The 18,407-nt window shown below is 35.8% G+C and overlaps 1 protein-coding gene across 9 annotated transcripts in view; it reads right to left on the bottom strand.

Annotated features, from left to right (window-relative positions):
- The window catches only part of LOC120860696 (oxidation resistance protein 1), a 459,170-nt gene that overhangs the window by 38,434 nt on the left and 402,329 nt on the right, over window positions 1-18,407 (bottom strand). For all 9 annotated transcript variants that reach the window (XM_040236445.1, XM_040236447.1, XM_040236452.1 and 6 more), the window contains 4 exons: window positions 17,869-18,021; window positions 9,856-10,040; window positions 6,207-6,964; window positions 2,126-2,294 (listed from right to left, as the gene is read on the bottom strand). In XM_040236445.1, the coding sequence (XP_040092379.1) occupies window positions 2,126-2,294; window positions 6,207-6,964; window positions 9,856-10,040; window positions 17,869-18,021 (1,265 nt within the window). The remainder of the gene's footprint in view (window positions 1-2,125; window positions 2,295-6,206; window positions 6,965-9,855; window positions 10,041-17,868; window positions 18,022-18,407) is intronic.

Genomic DNA, 18,407 nt, shown 5'->3' with positions numbered 1-18,407 from the left:
GGTGAGCCTTAGACCCTTTACTCTTTTGAGAATAATCACAGAAAATTTTTAGTATGTGTAATGCCTGTCTGCAGGTTGTTGAATAGAAAAAATTTGGAATATTTATAAAATTCCAAATAATGAAGCAACAAAAAGGTTCTGTTGATACAATATGGATGAGTCTCACAGAATAAAAGAAGTCAAGCCAGACATGAAAGACTATATATTGTATAATTCCATTTACATAAAATTCAAAAGGGCAAAACTAGTCAAAAGTCCACCAGACTACCTGTTTCTGGGAGTTTAGGGGTTGTCTGGGCTCAGGAGGGAACTTTCTAGAGTACTGGAGGTGGTCTGTATTTTATTCTGGGTGGTGATTTACTTGGGTGTTGGCATATGCAAAACAATCCCTGTGTATTTACGATTTAGATTTAGAAGACTTTTAAAATAGCCCAGGTGATCAAGGATGTAAACCTATACTAAAGCAGTAACAAACAAAGGTAGAATGGAAAGGGATAAAATAAAGTTTTTCAAAAGGTATTACCTAGCTAATGGCACCCCACTCCAGTACTCTTGCCTGGAAAATCCCATGGACGGAGGAGCCTGGTAGGCTGCAGTCCATGGGGTCACAAAGAGTCGGACACGACTGAGCGACTTGACTTTGACTTTTCACTTTCATGCATTGGAGAAGGAAATGGCAGCCCACTCCAGTATTCTTGCCTGGAGAATCCCAGGGACGGGGGAGCCTGGTGGGCTGCCGTCTATGGGGTTGCACAGAGTCAGACATGACTGAAGCAACTTAGCAGCAGCAGCAGCAATGTCAGTACATACACACAGATAAATATGTATGTGCATGCTCAGTCGTTTCAGTCATCTCTGACTCTTTGCGACCCTATGGACTGCAGCCTGCCAGGCTCCTCTGTCCATGGGGATTCTCCAGGCAAGAATATTGGAATGGGTTGCCATGCCCTTCTCCAGGCGATCTTCCGACCCAGGGATCGAATTGGTGTCTTATGTCTCCTGCTTTGGCAGGCTGGTTCTTTAACACTAGCACCACCTGGGAAGCTCCAGATAAATGTGTAAGCATATGCAATTTGTTGCAAAAAATGTAAAAAGGAATAAAAATATACTACCTTATAATAAGATTCTATGAGGAAGTATAATTGAAATACAAATTCAAAGAGAAAAGTAGTGATGCAAAACTGCTTTAGAAGAGCACATTCAAGTAGTGTTTAAATGAATAATCTAATCGTAGAGGGCAAATTGTTACATTATCTAAATCCCACTGGATATATTTAATAGATAAATGTAAGTTTTAACTTAAAATGTCATTATTTATGATCCAGTGAACTTAAAATGTCAGTATTTACAATACAGTGATAACAGACATCCTTTACAAATATTGCTCAATCATAATATGAGAAATTTTACTGTGCAGTGAGTATAAAAAATAACTTGAAGACCAGATCCTTTTAGTAGCTATTTTACTGTTATGTATATAGCAAGCATTTATAATAGAAAGGATTTGATGAAATTTAAAAAAAAGAAATTATATATAGTTAGGAGTTTGGGACGGACATGTACACACTGCTATACTTAAAATGGATAACCAAGACTTTCTGTATAGTACACAGAACTTGGCTCAATGTTATGTGGCATCTTGAATGGGAGGGGTGCTTGGGGGAGAATTGATACATGTATATGTATGGCTGAGTCCCTTTGCTGTTCACCTGAAACTATCACAACAGTGATAACTGGCTATTACCAGTTAACAAAATACAAAATAAAATAAAAAGTAAAAAAAAAAAAAAAAAAAGCAATTGTATCATTTCCTGCCTTGAGGTGGGGCTGTACCAGTTAATATTTTAATGAACCTTCTTGATCTAAAACATTTTAACTATGACTGTTTACTAGTAACATGAGGTATATGTTCATATTTTTTGCATTAAACCACAAAGGGGACTAAAATTAAAAGTGGGATAAATTAAAGAGTATAAAAGAGGAGCTAACTGATTTTGAACAGATTTAATGTCAGGTTTTAATCATAAACTATTTCAGTACTTTGCTACTGGTGTGAACTGTTATACAAAATAATTTCAACTCAAGGAATCTCAATGTTTTCCAGATTTTGTTGTTATTGTTTTACCTTTCTTGTGGCACAGCAAACCAATATTCATGTTTCTTATCTCTTTGTGCATACTGCTGCATTGTTGCACTTGCTTGAGATACAAATGTTTTCCTCATAGGCTTTCCGACTCTGAGACATAAGAACTTATGCAATCGATGCCTTCTCTTTTCTTTTAAAAGTGCAGAACCTAGAATTGAGATAGAGTGTTTATTCAATTCTCATACACCATGTTTGAATAATTTAAAACAATTTAGACTAAATAATGTTTATCTCTAAACTTCTGACAAATAATTACAGAATAAAATGTTAATTTACTAAAAGGTAAATTCTCTTAAGTAGCTTATATATTTTTCCATCAAAAGTGACAAGTATAGCAAGACTAATAAACTAACACCCAAGTTATGAACTGATATTACGTCTAAGCGTATTAGGAAAAAATGTGGAAGATCCAGAAATTTTGGTTAAATTTTTATAATAATCACACTAAAGTAATTATTCATACATATACATATACAATATTCTGGACAATCTCTACTACCTTTCTAGAACAATATCTAAATAAGTTTGCAGAATTTTCAAAGCTTTACTGTAATATGGTTGTTACAGAAAAAATTCAGTAAAAAAGTTTCTGAAGCTTTTACATACATATGAAGGTGTGACAAAAACAATATGCTAGATTTAGCCATCTGTTTAGCTTATTAAGCCTGAATTATCTCTAACCCTTCCAACCACAGATGCTGTCGTATGACACACTGAAGGTCTGACAATATGGATCAATTCAGGAAACTAGACATTAGCTTACAAAGGAGGCATACTATGGGAAAAAAAGCATTTTGCTATAGTCAGGAGATCTGGATACTAGTCATGGCTTTTTTCTGTGTAACCCTGTGCAAGATACATAATCTATCTGAGCCCCAGCATTTGCATCAGGTTAAAAGAATGAACTTTTACTATTCTTCTCACAATTATATTCCATTATATATTTATGTTATATAGTTTTATGATAAAAGATCAGAAACTTCCCTATATAGAATCTCAAGTTCCTTAAAATTAGCTACTTAAAACTAATTTTCTTGTCCTCCCTCCATATGCACATACAAAAAAAAAGAAACCAAATAGTGGCAATCCAGGAACACCTATCTAAACGTATCTACCAAACTTTCTCCATTTAGTAATGTCATAACAGGAAAATCCAATTAAACCCTGCACCCAAACAAACGCAATAAAATACAAGTAGTCTACTATATTACTGGGTCAACCAGAATGCAACATTTTATCATTTTCAAAGATTTTAGAGCATGAGACAACCAAACACAAACATATCAAATAAAGATATCTGTGCCAGCATTCCTCACATCAATTTCAATAATATGAATTGTTAATAACAACTGAATGTCTTAATAAATACAGAAATAGCTAAATTACAGGGCCATTAAAAACCATGAAAGAACTACATGGGTTCAAGTTGACCCTTGAACAACATGGGGTTGAACTGCACAGATCCACTTATACATAGATCTTCTTCAAATAATACATACGATACTACTACTACACATGGTTGGTTGAATCCATGTATGCAGAACCACAGATCTGGAGGACAGACTGTAAAGTTATAAATTTTTGAATGTGGAAGAGGAGTATGTGTCACCCCTTAACCCTTGAGTTGTTCAAGGGTCAACTGTATAATGACACAGGAAAATGTTCATGACATAAAATATGAACTGAAAAAAGCAAGAAACTATACTACATGTAATCCTAATTTTATATGAAAACCATACACATATAAAGATATACACAAATTATATCAATATTATATATGTGTGTGTATATAAATGTGTGTATGTAGATACACATACGCACTGAGGAGCAAAGATAAATACACCAAATATTAACAATGATCAACTCCAGGTGATGAATTCCAGGTAATTTTTTATAAATTTTCTAAAAAGCAACGTATTTGTCAAAAGTTCTTTAATGAACATTAACTCTGAATAATGAAAAAATATTCAATCTTTTAGAGATGGTAATTACTTAACATCTATTAAATATAATCCTTAGGTCTTAAGTATATGTACCTTATATACAGTATATCTCAGTATATCTAAATTCAGTATATCTAAATGCAAAGAAAATTCCCTGTTTTGAAAAACTGAATCAAACCCTGGTATGTTGCTGGTGGGACTATAAAATGGTATAGCCACTGTGGAAAACAGATCAATGGTTCATCAAAAAAGTAAACACAGAATTACCATAGAATCCAGCAAATCTACTTCTGGTATATAACCAAAAAAAAAAAAAAAAGAAAGAAGGAAATCAAACAAATTATTTGTACACTTATGTTCATAGCTTCCCTGGTAGCTTGGATGGTAAAGCGTCTGCCTACAATGTGGGAGACCCGGGTTTGATCCCTGGGTTGGGAAGATCCCCTGGAGAAGGAAATGGCAACCCACTCCAGTATTCTTGGCTAGAAAATCCCATGGACAGAGGAGCCTGGTGGGCTACAGTCCATGGGGTCGCAAAGAGTCGGACACGACTGAGCGATTTTTTTTTTTTTTATGTTCACAGCAGTATTATTATTCACAACAGCCAAAAGGTAGAAACAACTCAAATGTCCATCAACAAATGAACATATCAAGAAGATGTGCTGTGTATAATGGAATATTATTCAGCTTTATATAGAAAGAAAATTCTGACACACTACAACATAGACGAAACTTGAAGGCATTATGCTAACGGATATAAGCCACACACAAAAGGGAAAATATAGAATGGTGCTTGCCAAGGGCTGTAAGGAGGGGAGAATGGAAGTTATCATTTAATAAGCAGAGAGTTTCAGCTCAGGAAGATGAAAAAGTTCTGGAAATGGATGGTGGTGATGGTTGTACAATAATGTGAATATGCCTAAAGCTCCTATATTTTACATTAAAAATGGTGAAACTCGTAAATCTTATTTTATGCATATTTTAACAATTACAATTTTAATTATAAAACAGAAACATGTAAATTAGATTAATCTGAAATCAATACTCCAACAGAATATGAGAAATGCTAGCTAAGATACTTGAGTTATACCACTTTTAACATAATGTACAAAGCAGAATCATTGTATAGTAGAAATAAAAACTATTACTATAATTTTCAAAAGTAAACAGTATGAAAATACAAAATTGAAAGAGAAAATGGTATTTAATTTATCTTAGTTCTGCTTTTTATTTATTTTAAATTAAAAATCTTTAGTTCATTTATGGCCACAGCGCATGGCATCTGGGATCTTAGTTCCCCGACCAGGGACTGAACTTGGGCCCCCTGCACTGGAAGCACAGTCTTAGCCAGTGGACAGCCAGGGAAGTCTCCTTAGTACTGCTTTTTAAAGAAAAACAACCAGACAATGATGAAACCTGTGGATACCTGGAAGAATTTCAGAAACAGATTTTATGACTTAATACACTTTTAAAAAATGAAGAGATTATATAACTTTGGCAATTACAAATTGCAATTATGATATTATATATACAATTTTAAGGGGCTACCCTGGTGGCTCAGATTGTAAAGAATCTGCCTGCAAAGCAGGAGACCTAGGTTCGATCCCTGAGTTGGGAAGATCCCCTGGAGAAGGGAATGTCTACCCACTCCAGTATTCTCACCTGGAAAATTCCATGGAGAGAGGAGCTTGGTGGGCTACAGTCCATGGGGTTGCAAAGGGTCAGACATGACTGAGCAACTAACACACTACCCAATTTTAAATAGTATTCTAATGATGTAACATACCAAGAACTAAATGAAAAAAAAGGGGGGGAGGAGAAATCATAGGTATGATAGACTTGTGCACATTTTCAAGAAATATATTGTTTAAAGACAGAATGCAGTGAATAAGGAATGCATACACATGGTGGAAAGGATGCTCATTACATGTACAATCCACTGTGGGACAAGACAGTAGAAACCAGACACTATGCACTTGTCCCAGAGAAACATCCGTCAAGGGCCACCACATTATCCTTCAGGGTGGCCTAAGATACAGCAGCTTCTGAGTCAGTGAGAAAAGAGGGAGACAATATACAGTAAGACAAACTAACTATATATATTCCTCAACACTTACCTTCTATATCGGCTGTTGCTATTTTATGCTTAATTTCTTTTTGTGACACCTGTTGAATATTCTCCCTCTGCTGTTTAGTTTGTTGCATGGAATGAGATTTCCAGAGTTTCCGTAGCTCTTCTACCTCAGTCTCTGAGTCCTGATTTTGTTCCCTTCCTTGTTTTCCTTTGTTGACAACTTGCTTTTGTTTAAATTCCATTGCTTCCCCACAAGGCATACTTTCTTTTTCAACTTCTTCTTGATGTAGTGAATTCTCATTAAGAGGAAACTCCTGGTTATCTTTTTTTATACCTGTGCTTTGTTCTTTAAGACCTGATATTTTTTGAAGATTATCTGCAGCCTGATCTCCTTCCTTAGAGGCCATTTCAAGATTATTTAAACCAGTTTTAAGAGAAAGAGTCCCAACTTCACTGGCAGTATGTCCAGAACCAGATTTTAGGTGATCGGGCGTACTAGCAGCCTCTGATATGACCGTCAAACACTCTACTCCACTCTGAGTGATGGTCTGCACAGATTCTGATGATGCGCCAGATGATTTATCGTGTCGTAGCTCATCTGAAGAAATAAGCTCCTCCCGAATAGGAGAGAGTTCTGATTCTGTGAACACATCTTCAGAAAGAGACTCCTCAGTGCTCCTAGGAGCAGTGCTGGCACTATCATTAGCTGCATCACGGATTCTTGAGTCTAGTTCATCAGTATTACTTCTTGTCACTTTCTTTAAATGGCAGAAGTCCCTTCCTGATAACTGATCTATCTCTCTGTCAGTAAACAAAATTTAAAGTTATTATTTTTTAAATTATAGAATTTTATTTTCCACAAACTTAACACTGAATTAATATCACTAAAAAGGCTTTTCTAAAAGGACACAGCATACATCTCTTAATAGCATACTAAAAAACTGATTCGTATAGAACAAGTAATTAATTAAGTTTTTGCACCAACTACTTAAGATATGGGAAATATCTATCAGTGTAAGATTTACTGAACTGATCTACCTGAAGACAAGTTGAAGACACAACTTTTGGGTGAAGCTGTAATTCTAAACTAAAATTTACTCACTGATGAAATATGAAAAATAGGATTAAATAAAGTTTTAATTAAAATTTTAAATGTGTTAATAAAGCACATTGACTGATACTATGTACACACACATAGTGCTTATATAGATTTAAACAGAAATTAAACTAAAATAAATGACTCAAATGCAAAGCTAAAAATCAACCTGAACAGAATCAAGGCAAAAGTACTTAGAGGAATTCTTCATGGTTCCAGTGACAACTCTTAACAATTCTAAGAGAACTTGTTCAGCTAACAGGTTAGATATTAGCTGGCTGAATGATTCATCATTACTTCTAGATTTCCATGTTTAATGCCGTTTGTAATATACAAGCACTAATGTTCAAAGATTAGGTAGTGTAAGTTCTGCATGGAGGCAGACTACAGCATGATATACAAATCAACAATTTAAAACGATGGCTAAAAACTAGTAAATGGAAACGATATGAGTTTTTAGTGGGAAAAGAATATTTATGCAAGTTTGAGAATAGAAAAGACTGGGAAGTAAGTTGACACAAAATTTATTGGTGACCTCTGGATGGTGAAGATGGGTAACTCTTTCCCTCTTATTCTAGTATTTGATATTTTTATAATGATAAACATAATTTTATTGTGCATAGGATAGGTAAATTTTAGTTTTTAAAAAGTATCAGTTAGTTGAAGTCCAATTCCTATCTCTGCTTTCCTTGCACTGACTGATTCACCTTAAGAAATCCAAGCATCTAGTCTGTGCTATTAAATATGTAACAGTGTCACCTACTGGTGATCGACTAAAACTGCACACACAGGGTCCTGAAAGAAAGTGAAGTGGGGTTACAAAGAGCCCATGCTGCTCCTCCATGGGATTTTCCAGGCAAGAGTCCTGGAACTCAGCAAAAAGAGTTGAGAAACTATCTGTAGAAGACCCTTAGGTAAGAGATAAAGTTAAGTAAATCCAACAGGACACAGATTTAGATAAGTGTTGTAACATTTTTTTTTTTTTTTTTGTCAATCATGCTGCTATTGTTCCTGAACAATACCTTTGAAATCAACTTCCCAATATAAGACAGAAGAAAACCAATAAAATCTTATACACCTCATTTTTACCATATATAACATTATTCTGCAAAATCACATGACTCATTTATCTGATCTGTTGCCAGATATTTATTTTTAATCAATTCATAAGGCAGGATTTAAAGAAATCTCTTTTTGGAGTACTTTTTAAAAAATGTTTGGATCAAATAGATGGTCTTTCCAGGTGATGTTCTAAATGATAAAAAAGTGATTTAGAAGAGGAAGAGGAAGAGTCCCACAGCATCTGTGTAGAATAGTTAGGTACCATACCACATAATACTCAATAAAATCCCGAAGTATCCTAACACAAACGGAAAATCAGGGCAAGAGAAAATGATCTCACTCATGACTGACATAGCTATAATCTTGATTCCCTTTTAATCTAATCCTTCACTCCTTCACCTTTGCCTCACCTCTCTACCTGCCACAGTAATCTTTATTTGCTCAGACTGATTTTGGATGATGATATATTAAAAACTAACAGTAGAGGCAATCTTAGGAATAATCTGCATCTCTAAAGATGAGTTTACCACGCCAAAATAGTTATCTATTGGGGTGGGAGGTATAATGGACATTCTTAAATAAATGATTTTATTCTACCTTAGGTATTCTAACAATTTATATAGTCTGCCTCAGAGACAAAAATAACTTTCTCTCTTTTGTAAGTAGTTCTATCTCACAAAGGTTAATTTTAAAACAATCATTATCAACTTTATAGGTTATTACAGGGACAGAAATCTCAGTATCAGTTAAAGTGAAGACAGTTTTTAAACCGTTGACAAAGGAATGACAAATTATGAAGAAATAGGGAAGCTCTTTTCTATTTTAATTTTCTTCCTTTGTACTTTCCTATTCCTTTCTTTGTAGACCTATCTTTTATTTTCTTATTTATTATCCTTCCCTTTTCTCTCTGTCATTACTTTCACAGGCTGTGCTGACCTGTAACCTCACACCTATTGCTTGAAACACACAAATTCCATAACCAGTACATTCTAGGGTTAACTTTACACTTGTGCAATCTATGGGTCTTCTCCCCTATATTTCATAGTTTCCTGAGAGAGAAGGATGCAAACATATAAAATCAGTAAATAAAAGACAAAGCTGCTCTGGTTGTACCAACGTCAGGTCTTTGCTCATGACCTCTCCCAAATCCCACACCCAACTCTCCAGGCTCTTCTAAGGAAAATTTGAAACGTATCCTTGATTACTTATATTACTTTAAATTACTAATAAAAATAACTTAGAATTATGAATTCCGTATCTGAAGAAAAAGGGCTGGTAAACACTGAATTAAATGAATACTACAGGTTACTTTTAAATATCAGGTTCTCTGATCAAATATGCAAATATCAATTTAAAACAATTCCTAACTATTCCAGTGCATAAAGAATAATCTTTTCAACACTATATATGTTTCATTACTGATAAAATGAAAAGCATCTATAATAAAACTACTAAAAGATACTTAAGAGGTATTAGACCAAGGTCAACTAACTAGATGGAAAAAACTGCAAAGGAGTATAAATATCACTCTTACATGGGTAAGGATTCCTTTATTTTGCTATCCAAAATTTCTTTGTACATTGCTGCTGACATCACCTCTTCCATTGGACACATGATGCCATATTCCTCACAGCCATTCTCTTGAACCAATGGGTCAGTTTTATGTGGATCAAACATTATATTGTTTGGTGTAACTAGCAATACACCACTGACTGTGCCCTAAGATGAAAAGAGAAAATAATGTTTAATCTTCAAAGTTTACATTTCCAAAAATTATTTTAGATATTTTTACTGATTTTCTTCCCATGTTAGGCCACCTACATTATACAAAAGTAGTACACTCAAGCACTATGGCATTCTCATGAAAATGTTTTTAATAATACCCAAATTTTCCCAGTAAATTCTCCTTGTTAGCAGGGCCAAGTTCAAAGAATATTATATTCACCGTCAATCAGTCAAGTCAGGAATTAAAATCTGCAGCCTCAGTAAACTGTTGAGTTACATCAGCAAGATAATTGCAGTAATGTAAGGAGGACTTTATAGTCCTCCAAAGGCATGAGCCTTGTTTCACATTAATTTGCACACAACTTCTTGTGTTGTTCTCACCAAAGGTATCAAATGGTTTCATGCAGACAATGCAAGTTTAATAAATAATGTGCCTATAACCCAATCTACTATAAAAGGAAATAATGTAATCTGTTTAAAATATCTTTAAAAGTAAGTCTCAACTTTACTTGACTCCGCTAGCCTAGTTATATGGCCTTGGGCAAGCGCAGCCTCTGGGGCTGTTTCTTCATCTGTAACATAGGATAGATTAGATGACTTCTATGACTTCTAAGGCATATGGCATCTACTTTAATCATGAAAAGCTATGACATTTTAAATATATTTATATAAACAGCAATACAAATATAAAGAATCCAACCCTCTAATCTTACAAATGAGCAAACTGAAGTACATAAGAAGCTGATCCCACTAATATTAGCTAATATTTACTGAATGCTTTGTATGTACCATGCTTTATACATATATTTTTCATTTCCTCTTCATAATTATAGTTCTGAAATGAGAATGGAGGCAAGAAAATTAAAATTGAGAGAGGCTAGGCAATTTGTTTTAAATAATCAACAACACAGCTAACTAATAAGCGGTAGGACTAAGATCCAAAATCTAAAAAGTCCAATGCTTTCTACTATAATCTCTCCACATTTGAGTTACAAATATTAATCACTCCAACTCAAGTACCCAAAATTCTTTAATCCCATACTATTTATCCACTTATTTACTTCTGAAGTACTGTTGATTTACAATGTTTCTTTGATTTCTGCATAAAGTGATTCAGTATTAGTAGGTGGGATCCTCTCATCTGGCCAATTAATAATGCCTGCTCTGACCCTGGTCGTAATATGAATTTTCTTCTAGGCTACTCAAGCTCAATCAGAACAACAAGCAAAATTCAGCCAAGGGAAAAAACCTCCCACAATTATGGGATGGATTTATGAGGTTAACATCAGGCTGTGGTCATTTCAGATTTAAGGTCCCCTCTTCCCATGGACAGAGGAGTCTGGTGGGTTACAGTTAACAGGGTCACAGGGTCAGACACGACTGAAGTGACTTAGCACTTAATCTTGAGAAAAATTAAATTATACTAAGGATAACCAGCCTAGTAACACTAGGAAACTGGACTGGGAGCTTTATGCACAGTGCCAATATATAATTTCCCTGAAAGATAAAGATTAGTATAGAACAGACTACATCAGATGACCTGAGAATACATTGGGCTAAACCTAATAGAAGTTCCTGGCTTAATTCTAATTATGATCTTAATAATATTGCTAGCTATATTATTTGCACTTTGCCAGTTTTACAAGATTATTGTTTCTTACAATACCAAAGGTATAACTGAACCTCCAATGAAAATAATGATGACTAGGTAATGTGAAGCAGTTGATCAAATACATAGTTCTGTATGGTATCAATGATTGTAATAGTCTAATTCTAGACATGGGAGGATAAAAGAAGAGGGATTACTTTCCTGGATCATAATTAAAAGACAGATGTCCAGAGATCTTTGACTATAAAGACCTACTCCTGGAATAGCACACTGAATGGCCTACCAGCAAAATCATCACCTAGGAATGAGTCTTCCTAGCTATGTGGGATGGATGGTCATGAAATGCCTCCCAAAGTATGATTGAATTTAAGACCATGATGGGGCCCTGTCAACTAACTGGTATTTGCCATGGGTGCTTGCCATCTACCTCTACAAAGATTAAATTGTTTGCTATTGCAGCTGCTGACCTTCAACATCCCCTGAAGGAGTTTAGGGTGGAGAGCAGAAATGTGGCACTCTCTGCTCTGGGAAAACTGGTAGGGCAGGTCTTTAGATAATTAGATATACTCAGGAGCTGATTTTATGAGCCAGTTCTTGCATCTCTTCATATCTGGTAAGGCACTAAAATCCTTCATGGTGACAGCTGTTTCCTATGACTAGGAGAAGCTTCATGAGACCAGCGGAAACTTCCTACCAAAAATTGTTGCTTGATTGCATGTATTCCCCCTTTACCAAAATCACATATATACTGTGCTTCCCCACTACCTATTTGAACAGTTTCTCAGAGCTATCTGAGATGCTGTGCATGTTGTGCATTTTTTTAAGTCAACAGAGTTAATATATACATTCTTTCTTAATCCCATTTTCAAACTTGCATTCCAGAGCACAGGCTCTATGGCATGCAGGTTTAGCTGCTCCTTGAGAATCTGCCTGCAATTCCCCCCTTTCGATTCCTGGGTCGGGAAGATATGCTGGAGAAGGCATAGGCTACCCACTCCAGTATTCTTGGGCTTCCTTTGTGGCTTAGCTGGTAAAGTATCCACCTGCAATGTGTGACATCTGGGTTTGATCTCTGGGAAGATCCTCTGGAGGAGGGAAAGGCTACCCACTCCAGTATTCTGGCCTGGAGAATTCCAGGGACTGTATAGTCCAAGGGGTTGCAAAGAGTTGGACATGACTAAGTGACTTTCACAAGACAAGACAAGAATGTGGAATCTTCCTGGACCAGGGATCAAACTTGTGTCCCCTGCACTGGCAGGCAGATTCTTAACCACTGGACAACCTGTGTATTTTTTTGATGATGGCCCACACCAAGGTACATCATAATCAAATCGATCAGCAATTTAAAAAAATTCAATCAAAAAATAGGCAGAAGATTTAAGCAGACATTTCTTCACAGAAGACATAGAGATGACCAAGAGATACCTGAAAAAAGATGCTCAAACTCCTAATTATTAGAGTAACGCAAATCAAAAAATACAAGAAGATATCTCCTCACACCAGTCAGAATGACCATCATCAGAAAAATCTACAGGACTTCCCTGGTAGTCCAATGGTTAAGAATCTGCCTGCCAACACAGGGGACACAAGTTTGATCCCTGATCCAGGAAGGTTCCACATGCTGCAGGGCGTCTAAGCCTGCAGACCCTACAGCCCCTTTAGTGGACAGTATGGAAGTTACTTAAAAAGCTAAAAATAGAGCTGCTCTATTATACAGAGCTCTAGTAATCCCACTTCTGGGAGTATATCCAGAAAAAAAAAAAAAACATGGTTTGAAAAGATACACACATCTCAATGTTCACTGCAGTACTGTTTACAACAGCCAAGACATGGAAGCATGCTAAATGTCCACTGACAGAGGAATGGATAAAGAGAATGTGGCATATAAAGACAATAGAATATTACTCTGTCATTAAAAACAGTGAAATAATGCCAAATACACAACATGCTTGGACCCGGAGACTTATCATACAAAGTCATGTAAATCAGACAGTAAGGTAAATATGTAGTATCATTTATGTGTGTAATCTAGAAAAATTTATACAAATGAATTTATTTACAAAACAGTAACAGATTCAGATTGAGAGAACAAACTCAGGGTTGAGTAAGGCTAAGTGGAGAGAGAGATTGGGAGTTTGGAACTGACCTGTGCACACTACTATATTTAAAATAGATAACTGGACCACAGTGGCCCAAGGGCAGCTAGACAAGGAGGGTATTTGCCTTGCAGAGCAACTCATATCTGTGGCCACACAATCTACCTCCCCCACCAGTTCCCACCATGTATGTCCATTTGGCCACAGAGCCAGCAAGAAGTGCTGGGCTCTGGGCACTGAATGGGTGGCTACACCAGACCAACGGCTATGGCAGCCCTGTCTATGGGCCTTGTGGTGCAGCTGTCATGCCTGGCCTCGACCCATGGCTAGGTACCTTCCCGTTGGCAAGGGACTCACTTGCACACTGATAACCTTCTTCGACCTGGCCTGGGGGCTATGTATTAACTTCCCCTACTTCTAAGTCGTGGATTCAGTGATTCTCAACATTTGCCTGCATCTACATATTTAGAGCAACTAACTTTATGGCATTGAGGTTGGGGGAGGCAGCAGAATGGTTGACCTCCACCCCAGCTCACCTCCTCTAGAGCAAAGTGGCCAGATCACCTCAGGCACACACACTTGCTGGCCTGTCCTGCCAATGACCCATATTTTCATGTAAACTGGTGACCAAAAATCATTATTTGTGGAAAGCTTGCAATATAACCAAAAAGTCTAAGATATAATGAGAAGTTGAATCTCAAGGAAACAGCTAATTCAACGAACAGAATTTAAAAACTTGAAAATCCTCAGAAATAGCTGCAAAGCTCTTGTGTGCATAAAACAAAAGATAGCACAAACATAGGGAAGTGACACTGAGCATCCTCCCCACAGGACATCCTATGGGGAAAAAAAGGAAAAGTTACTAACGACCTCAGTGGAGATAAAATGTACAAAAATGGTCCAAATAGGAAGCAAATCTTCCAAATTAGAAAAAAGAAGTGAACAGACTTCCAACTGAATAGAGTCAATTCTAGTCAATAGATGGATAAAGTTAGAAGCTAATCACATTATCTGGAAAGCACACATTTCCTCATCCCAAAACAAAAAACAAGGGCAAACAGAACCTACAGGGAAAAACAAACATTTCAAACGGTACAAGGAAAGCATGCTTCAAATATGAAGGAACATCAGATGTGACTGTTTTTCAACCACTGTCTGGAGAGTGAGGAAGGGAATCTGAATACTGGCACATGTGGATCAAGACTCTGCAGTCACGGAAAATCCAATCACAGTGTTCAACTTTGCTATTCAGTGAACAGTGTTTAGATAATCATCACAATGGAAATATTAGTTACGGCTTTTCATTTTTAGAGTAAATCTCTAGGCAAAGCAGGGAAGACTTAATTATGGTCACAGAACAGAAAGGGAATATTAACCAACTTTGACAAGTACAGGCAACAAGTTGGCAGGTAGAGGGGAGGAAATGGAATAGTGGTGTTATTCTCCTAAACAAGGAAGTTCAGATACTGTCTCTAGTTGAAAGAGTAAGACAAATTTAAAGTTATATTATTAAAGTGAATATTAAATATTTAGTGACTATAAAGTGGTTATATTTTTAAAGTGAATAAGGTGACAAACAGAAGAGTTAAAAATAGTTGACACAACCACATGTGGGAGGGGGGATAGAAAAACCAAGGAGAGAGCAGAAAATCAGTAGAAAATGCCTCATGTCATCAAGTTAAGGAACATTAAGAAAAGCCTATTATTAAGAAAAATGGAGTTAACCTCTAAACAGACATATATAAAAGATTCTGCTTCTGGGTTGGGAAAACAAAAGTTGAGAAGGGTGGGCATGGATCTACTGCTTTCCATTATATGCCCTTTTGTACTAGTTGATCTTTTAAAGTCCTTTATATGCAAGTATTAGATTAAAAATTAAAACTTAAAAAAAATAAGATAGCTAAAGCCCAACTGTATAGCACAGAGAATAAGCAAATGAAAAGATGCTCAATATCACAAATCATTAGGGAGGTATAAATTGCATTACTATTAAAGACCAACAAGCATAACTCAAATCTAAAACACTGACAACTGGGAGTTCTGGTGAGCATATGGAGCAACAGCAACTCTCAGCGACTGCTGGCAGTAAAACAAAATGATGCAGCCACTTTGAAAGGCAGTTTGGTAGTTTCTTACAGAGCTAAACCCAGTTTTACCACATGATCTACCAATCACACTCCTTAGTATTCAATCAAAGGAAGTAAAAATATATGTATACACAAAACCTGCATATTCTATATTCCTTAAATATCTAAACTTGAAAGCAACCAAGATGTCCTTCAGTAGGTGAATGGATAAACTGTTGTACAGTCACAGCAACAAAAACAAGTCGTCAAGCCATGAAAGGCTTGTTGTTGTTGTTCGGTCACTAGGTCATGTCCTACTTTTTGTGACCCCATGGACTGTAGCCTGCCAGGTTCCTCTGTCCATGAGCTTTTCCAGGCAAGAATACTGCAGTGGGTTGCCGTTTCTTTCTCCAGGGGATCTTCCCGACCCAGGGACTGAATTCGTGTCTCCTGAATTGGCAAGTGGATTCTTTAGTGCTGAGGCAGCAGGGAAGCCCATGAAAGACATGGAAGACTCTCAAATGTATGTTAAAAGAAGCAAGTCTGAAAGAAGCAAATTTCAGGATTCTATAATAACTGTATGACACTGACAAACTGAAAAACTATGGAGATAATAAAAAGATAAGTAGTTTCCAGGGATTCAAAGAAAAGGATGGATGAACAGAGCACAGAGGATTTAGGGGGCAATGAAACTACTTTGTGTAATTCGGCAATGCTGGATACATGTTATTATACATTTCTCAAAACCCACAGAATGTAGGACACGAAGAGTGAATTCTGATATAAATTATGGAATCCCACTTTAAGAATAAGACAAGAAGAGAGAAACCAAGTCAACACTAACCAAAAGGAAGCTGAAGTGACTACATCCGTAACCATCAAAGCAGATTTCACAGCAAAGAGTATTACCAAGAATAAAGTTTTTCATAATTAAACAAATCAACTCATCTAGACAATTTAAGAATCCCAAACATTTTTTGTACATAAGCACAGAGTTTCAAAATAACAAAAACTGGTAGATGAGGAGAGGAAAACAGACAAATCCACAATTAAGATTTCAACATCCTTCTGTCAATAATTAATAGAACAAAATCAGTAGGGATACAGAAAATAACACTCAACTTGACATAAGTGATATTTATAGACTACTTCTCCCAATAACAGTTGAATACATATTCTTTTCAAGTACACATGTAACATGTATCAAAATTTACCACATTGTGGACCATAAAACATTAAGTTTTCAAATAGTTTTCAAATATGTTCTCTAACCACATGGAAAAACATTAAAAATCAGTAACAGAAAGATATCTCAAAAAACTCCAACTAACAAAGAAACTAAACTAAGACACTTCTGCGTATTCCATGGGCCAAAGAAGAAATAAACAGAAAGTAATGAAAAAAATACAATATATCAGAACTGTGGATGAAGTTAAAACAGTACACAGGGGAAATTTATAGCTAGCACTAAACATCTATCTCAAATGCTCATAATTTATGAATTACAACTATAAAGAAATGGTTTTCATTTGTGACTTCTCAAGTCAGTAGTCAGTGTCATATTATACTTACTTTCTAAGAAATATGTGGATTTCTTCTGAACACTGTGGTACTTTTACTCTAATTTCCTTTGAATACCACAAGTTCTCTGCCTTAGAAAATCAACAATTGTGATAGATAAAACACAGATTCAAACTGCACTGAATTCTGGCCAGGATAGAGAAACCCTGCACTTGCTAACCTTTTCTTAAAAAGTTTCTTTTTTCCCCTGTGGTGAAGGAATATTTAGTCACTAAGTCATGTCCGACTCTTCTGCAACCCCATGGACTCTAGCCCACCAAGCTTCTCTGTCTATGGGTTTCCCAGGCAAGAATAATGGAGTGGGTTGTCATTTCCTTCTCCAATGGTGAAGTAAAAGAACTGCCTATTTCACAAGATTATCTTAAAATGATCACCATGTGCTGATGCTGATGACTAAAAATATAAATGCAAACTGTCATATTTTACTAATAAAAAATGATTAAAAGTTTTTCTAAAGTGCTATTTCTTACCTTGCCACTGGTAATATATCTGCAATTAATTTTAAGAAATTTCTCAGTAAATGCTTCTTCCTCCTCAGAAGTTGAAGATACAACTCGTGCAGGTCGAACAGCAGTAAAAGCGGATGAGGGAGTTGCTTCTTTTGGGTGGACTACATCAGGAATCTTTAAAAAAAAAAAAAAGATAAAGGCATTTCGGTGAACTAAATAAAACTAAGCACATTATTAAAGCCAAATGAACAGCTTTCCCCAATAAGTACTTTTCCTTCTCATCATATTCTGGAGATCAGCTCAAAATGTTTTTATTATTTAAAAATGGGAAAAAAGTCACTTTTTTTAAAATTTGGAAAAGATCTCCAGCACAACTAAAACTTATATTTTCAATCACTTCTTTGATGAGAATATATTTATATAATGATAATTTTTACATATATATACACACATATATATAAAAATCATCATGAGAATGTTGAAAACCATCTCTATCGCCAACTTAGGGATACACACAATACACACACACACATTCAGTTGCTCCTGAATTGAATGACTGG

This window comes from Oryx dammah, unplaced genomic scaffold (genome assembly GCF_014754425.2).
Source record: "Oryx dammah isolate SB20612 unplaced genomic scaffold, SCBI_Odam_1.1 HiC_scaffold_11163, whole genome shotgun sequence".
NCBI classification, from domain to species: Eukaryota; Metazoa; Chordata; class Mammalia; order Artiodactyla; family Bovidae; genus Oryx; species Oryx dammah.
The sequence above is the reverse complement of the archived record's forward strand: the minus strand, read 5'-3'. Positions and strand labels throughout refer to the sequence as shown.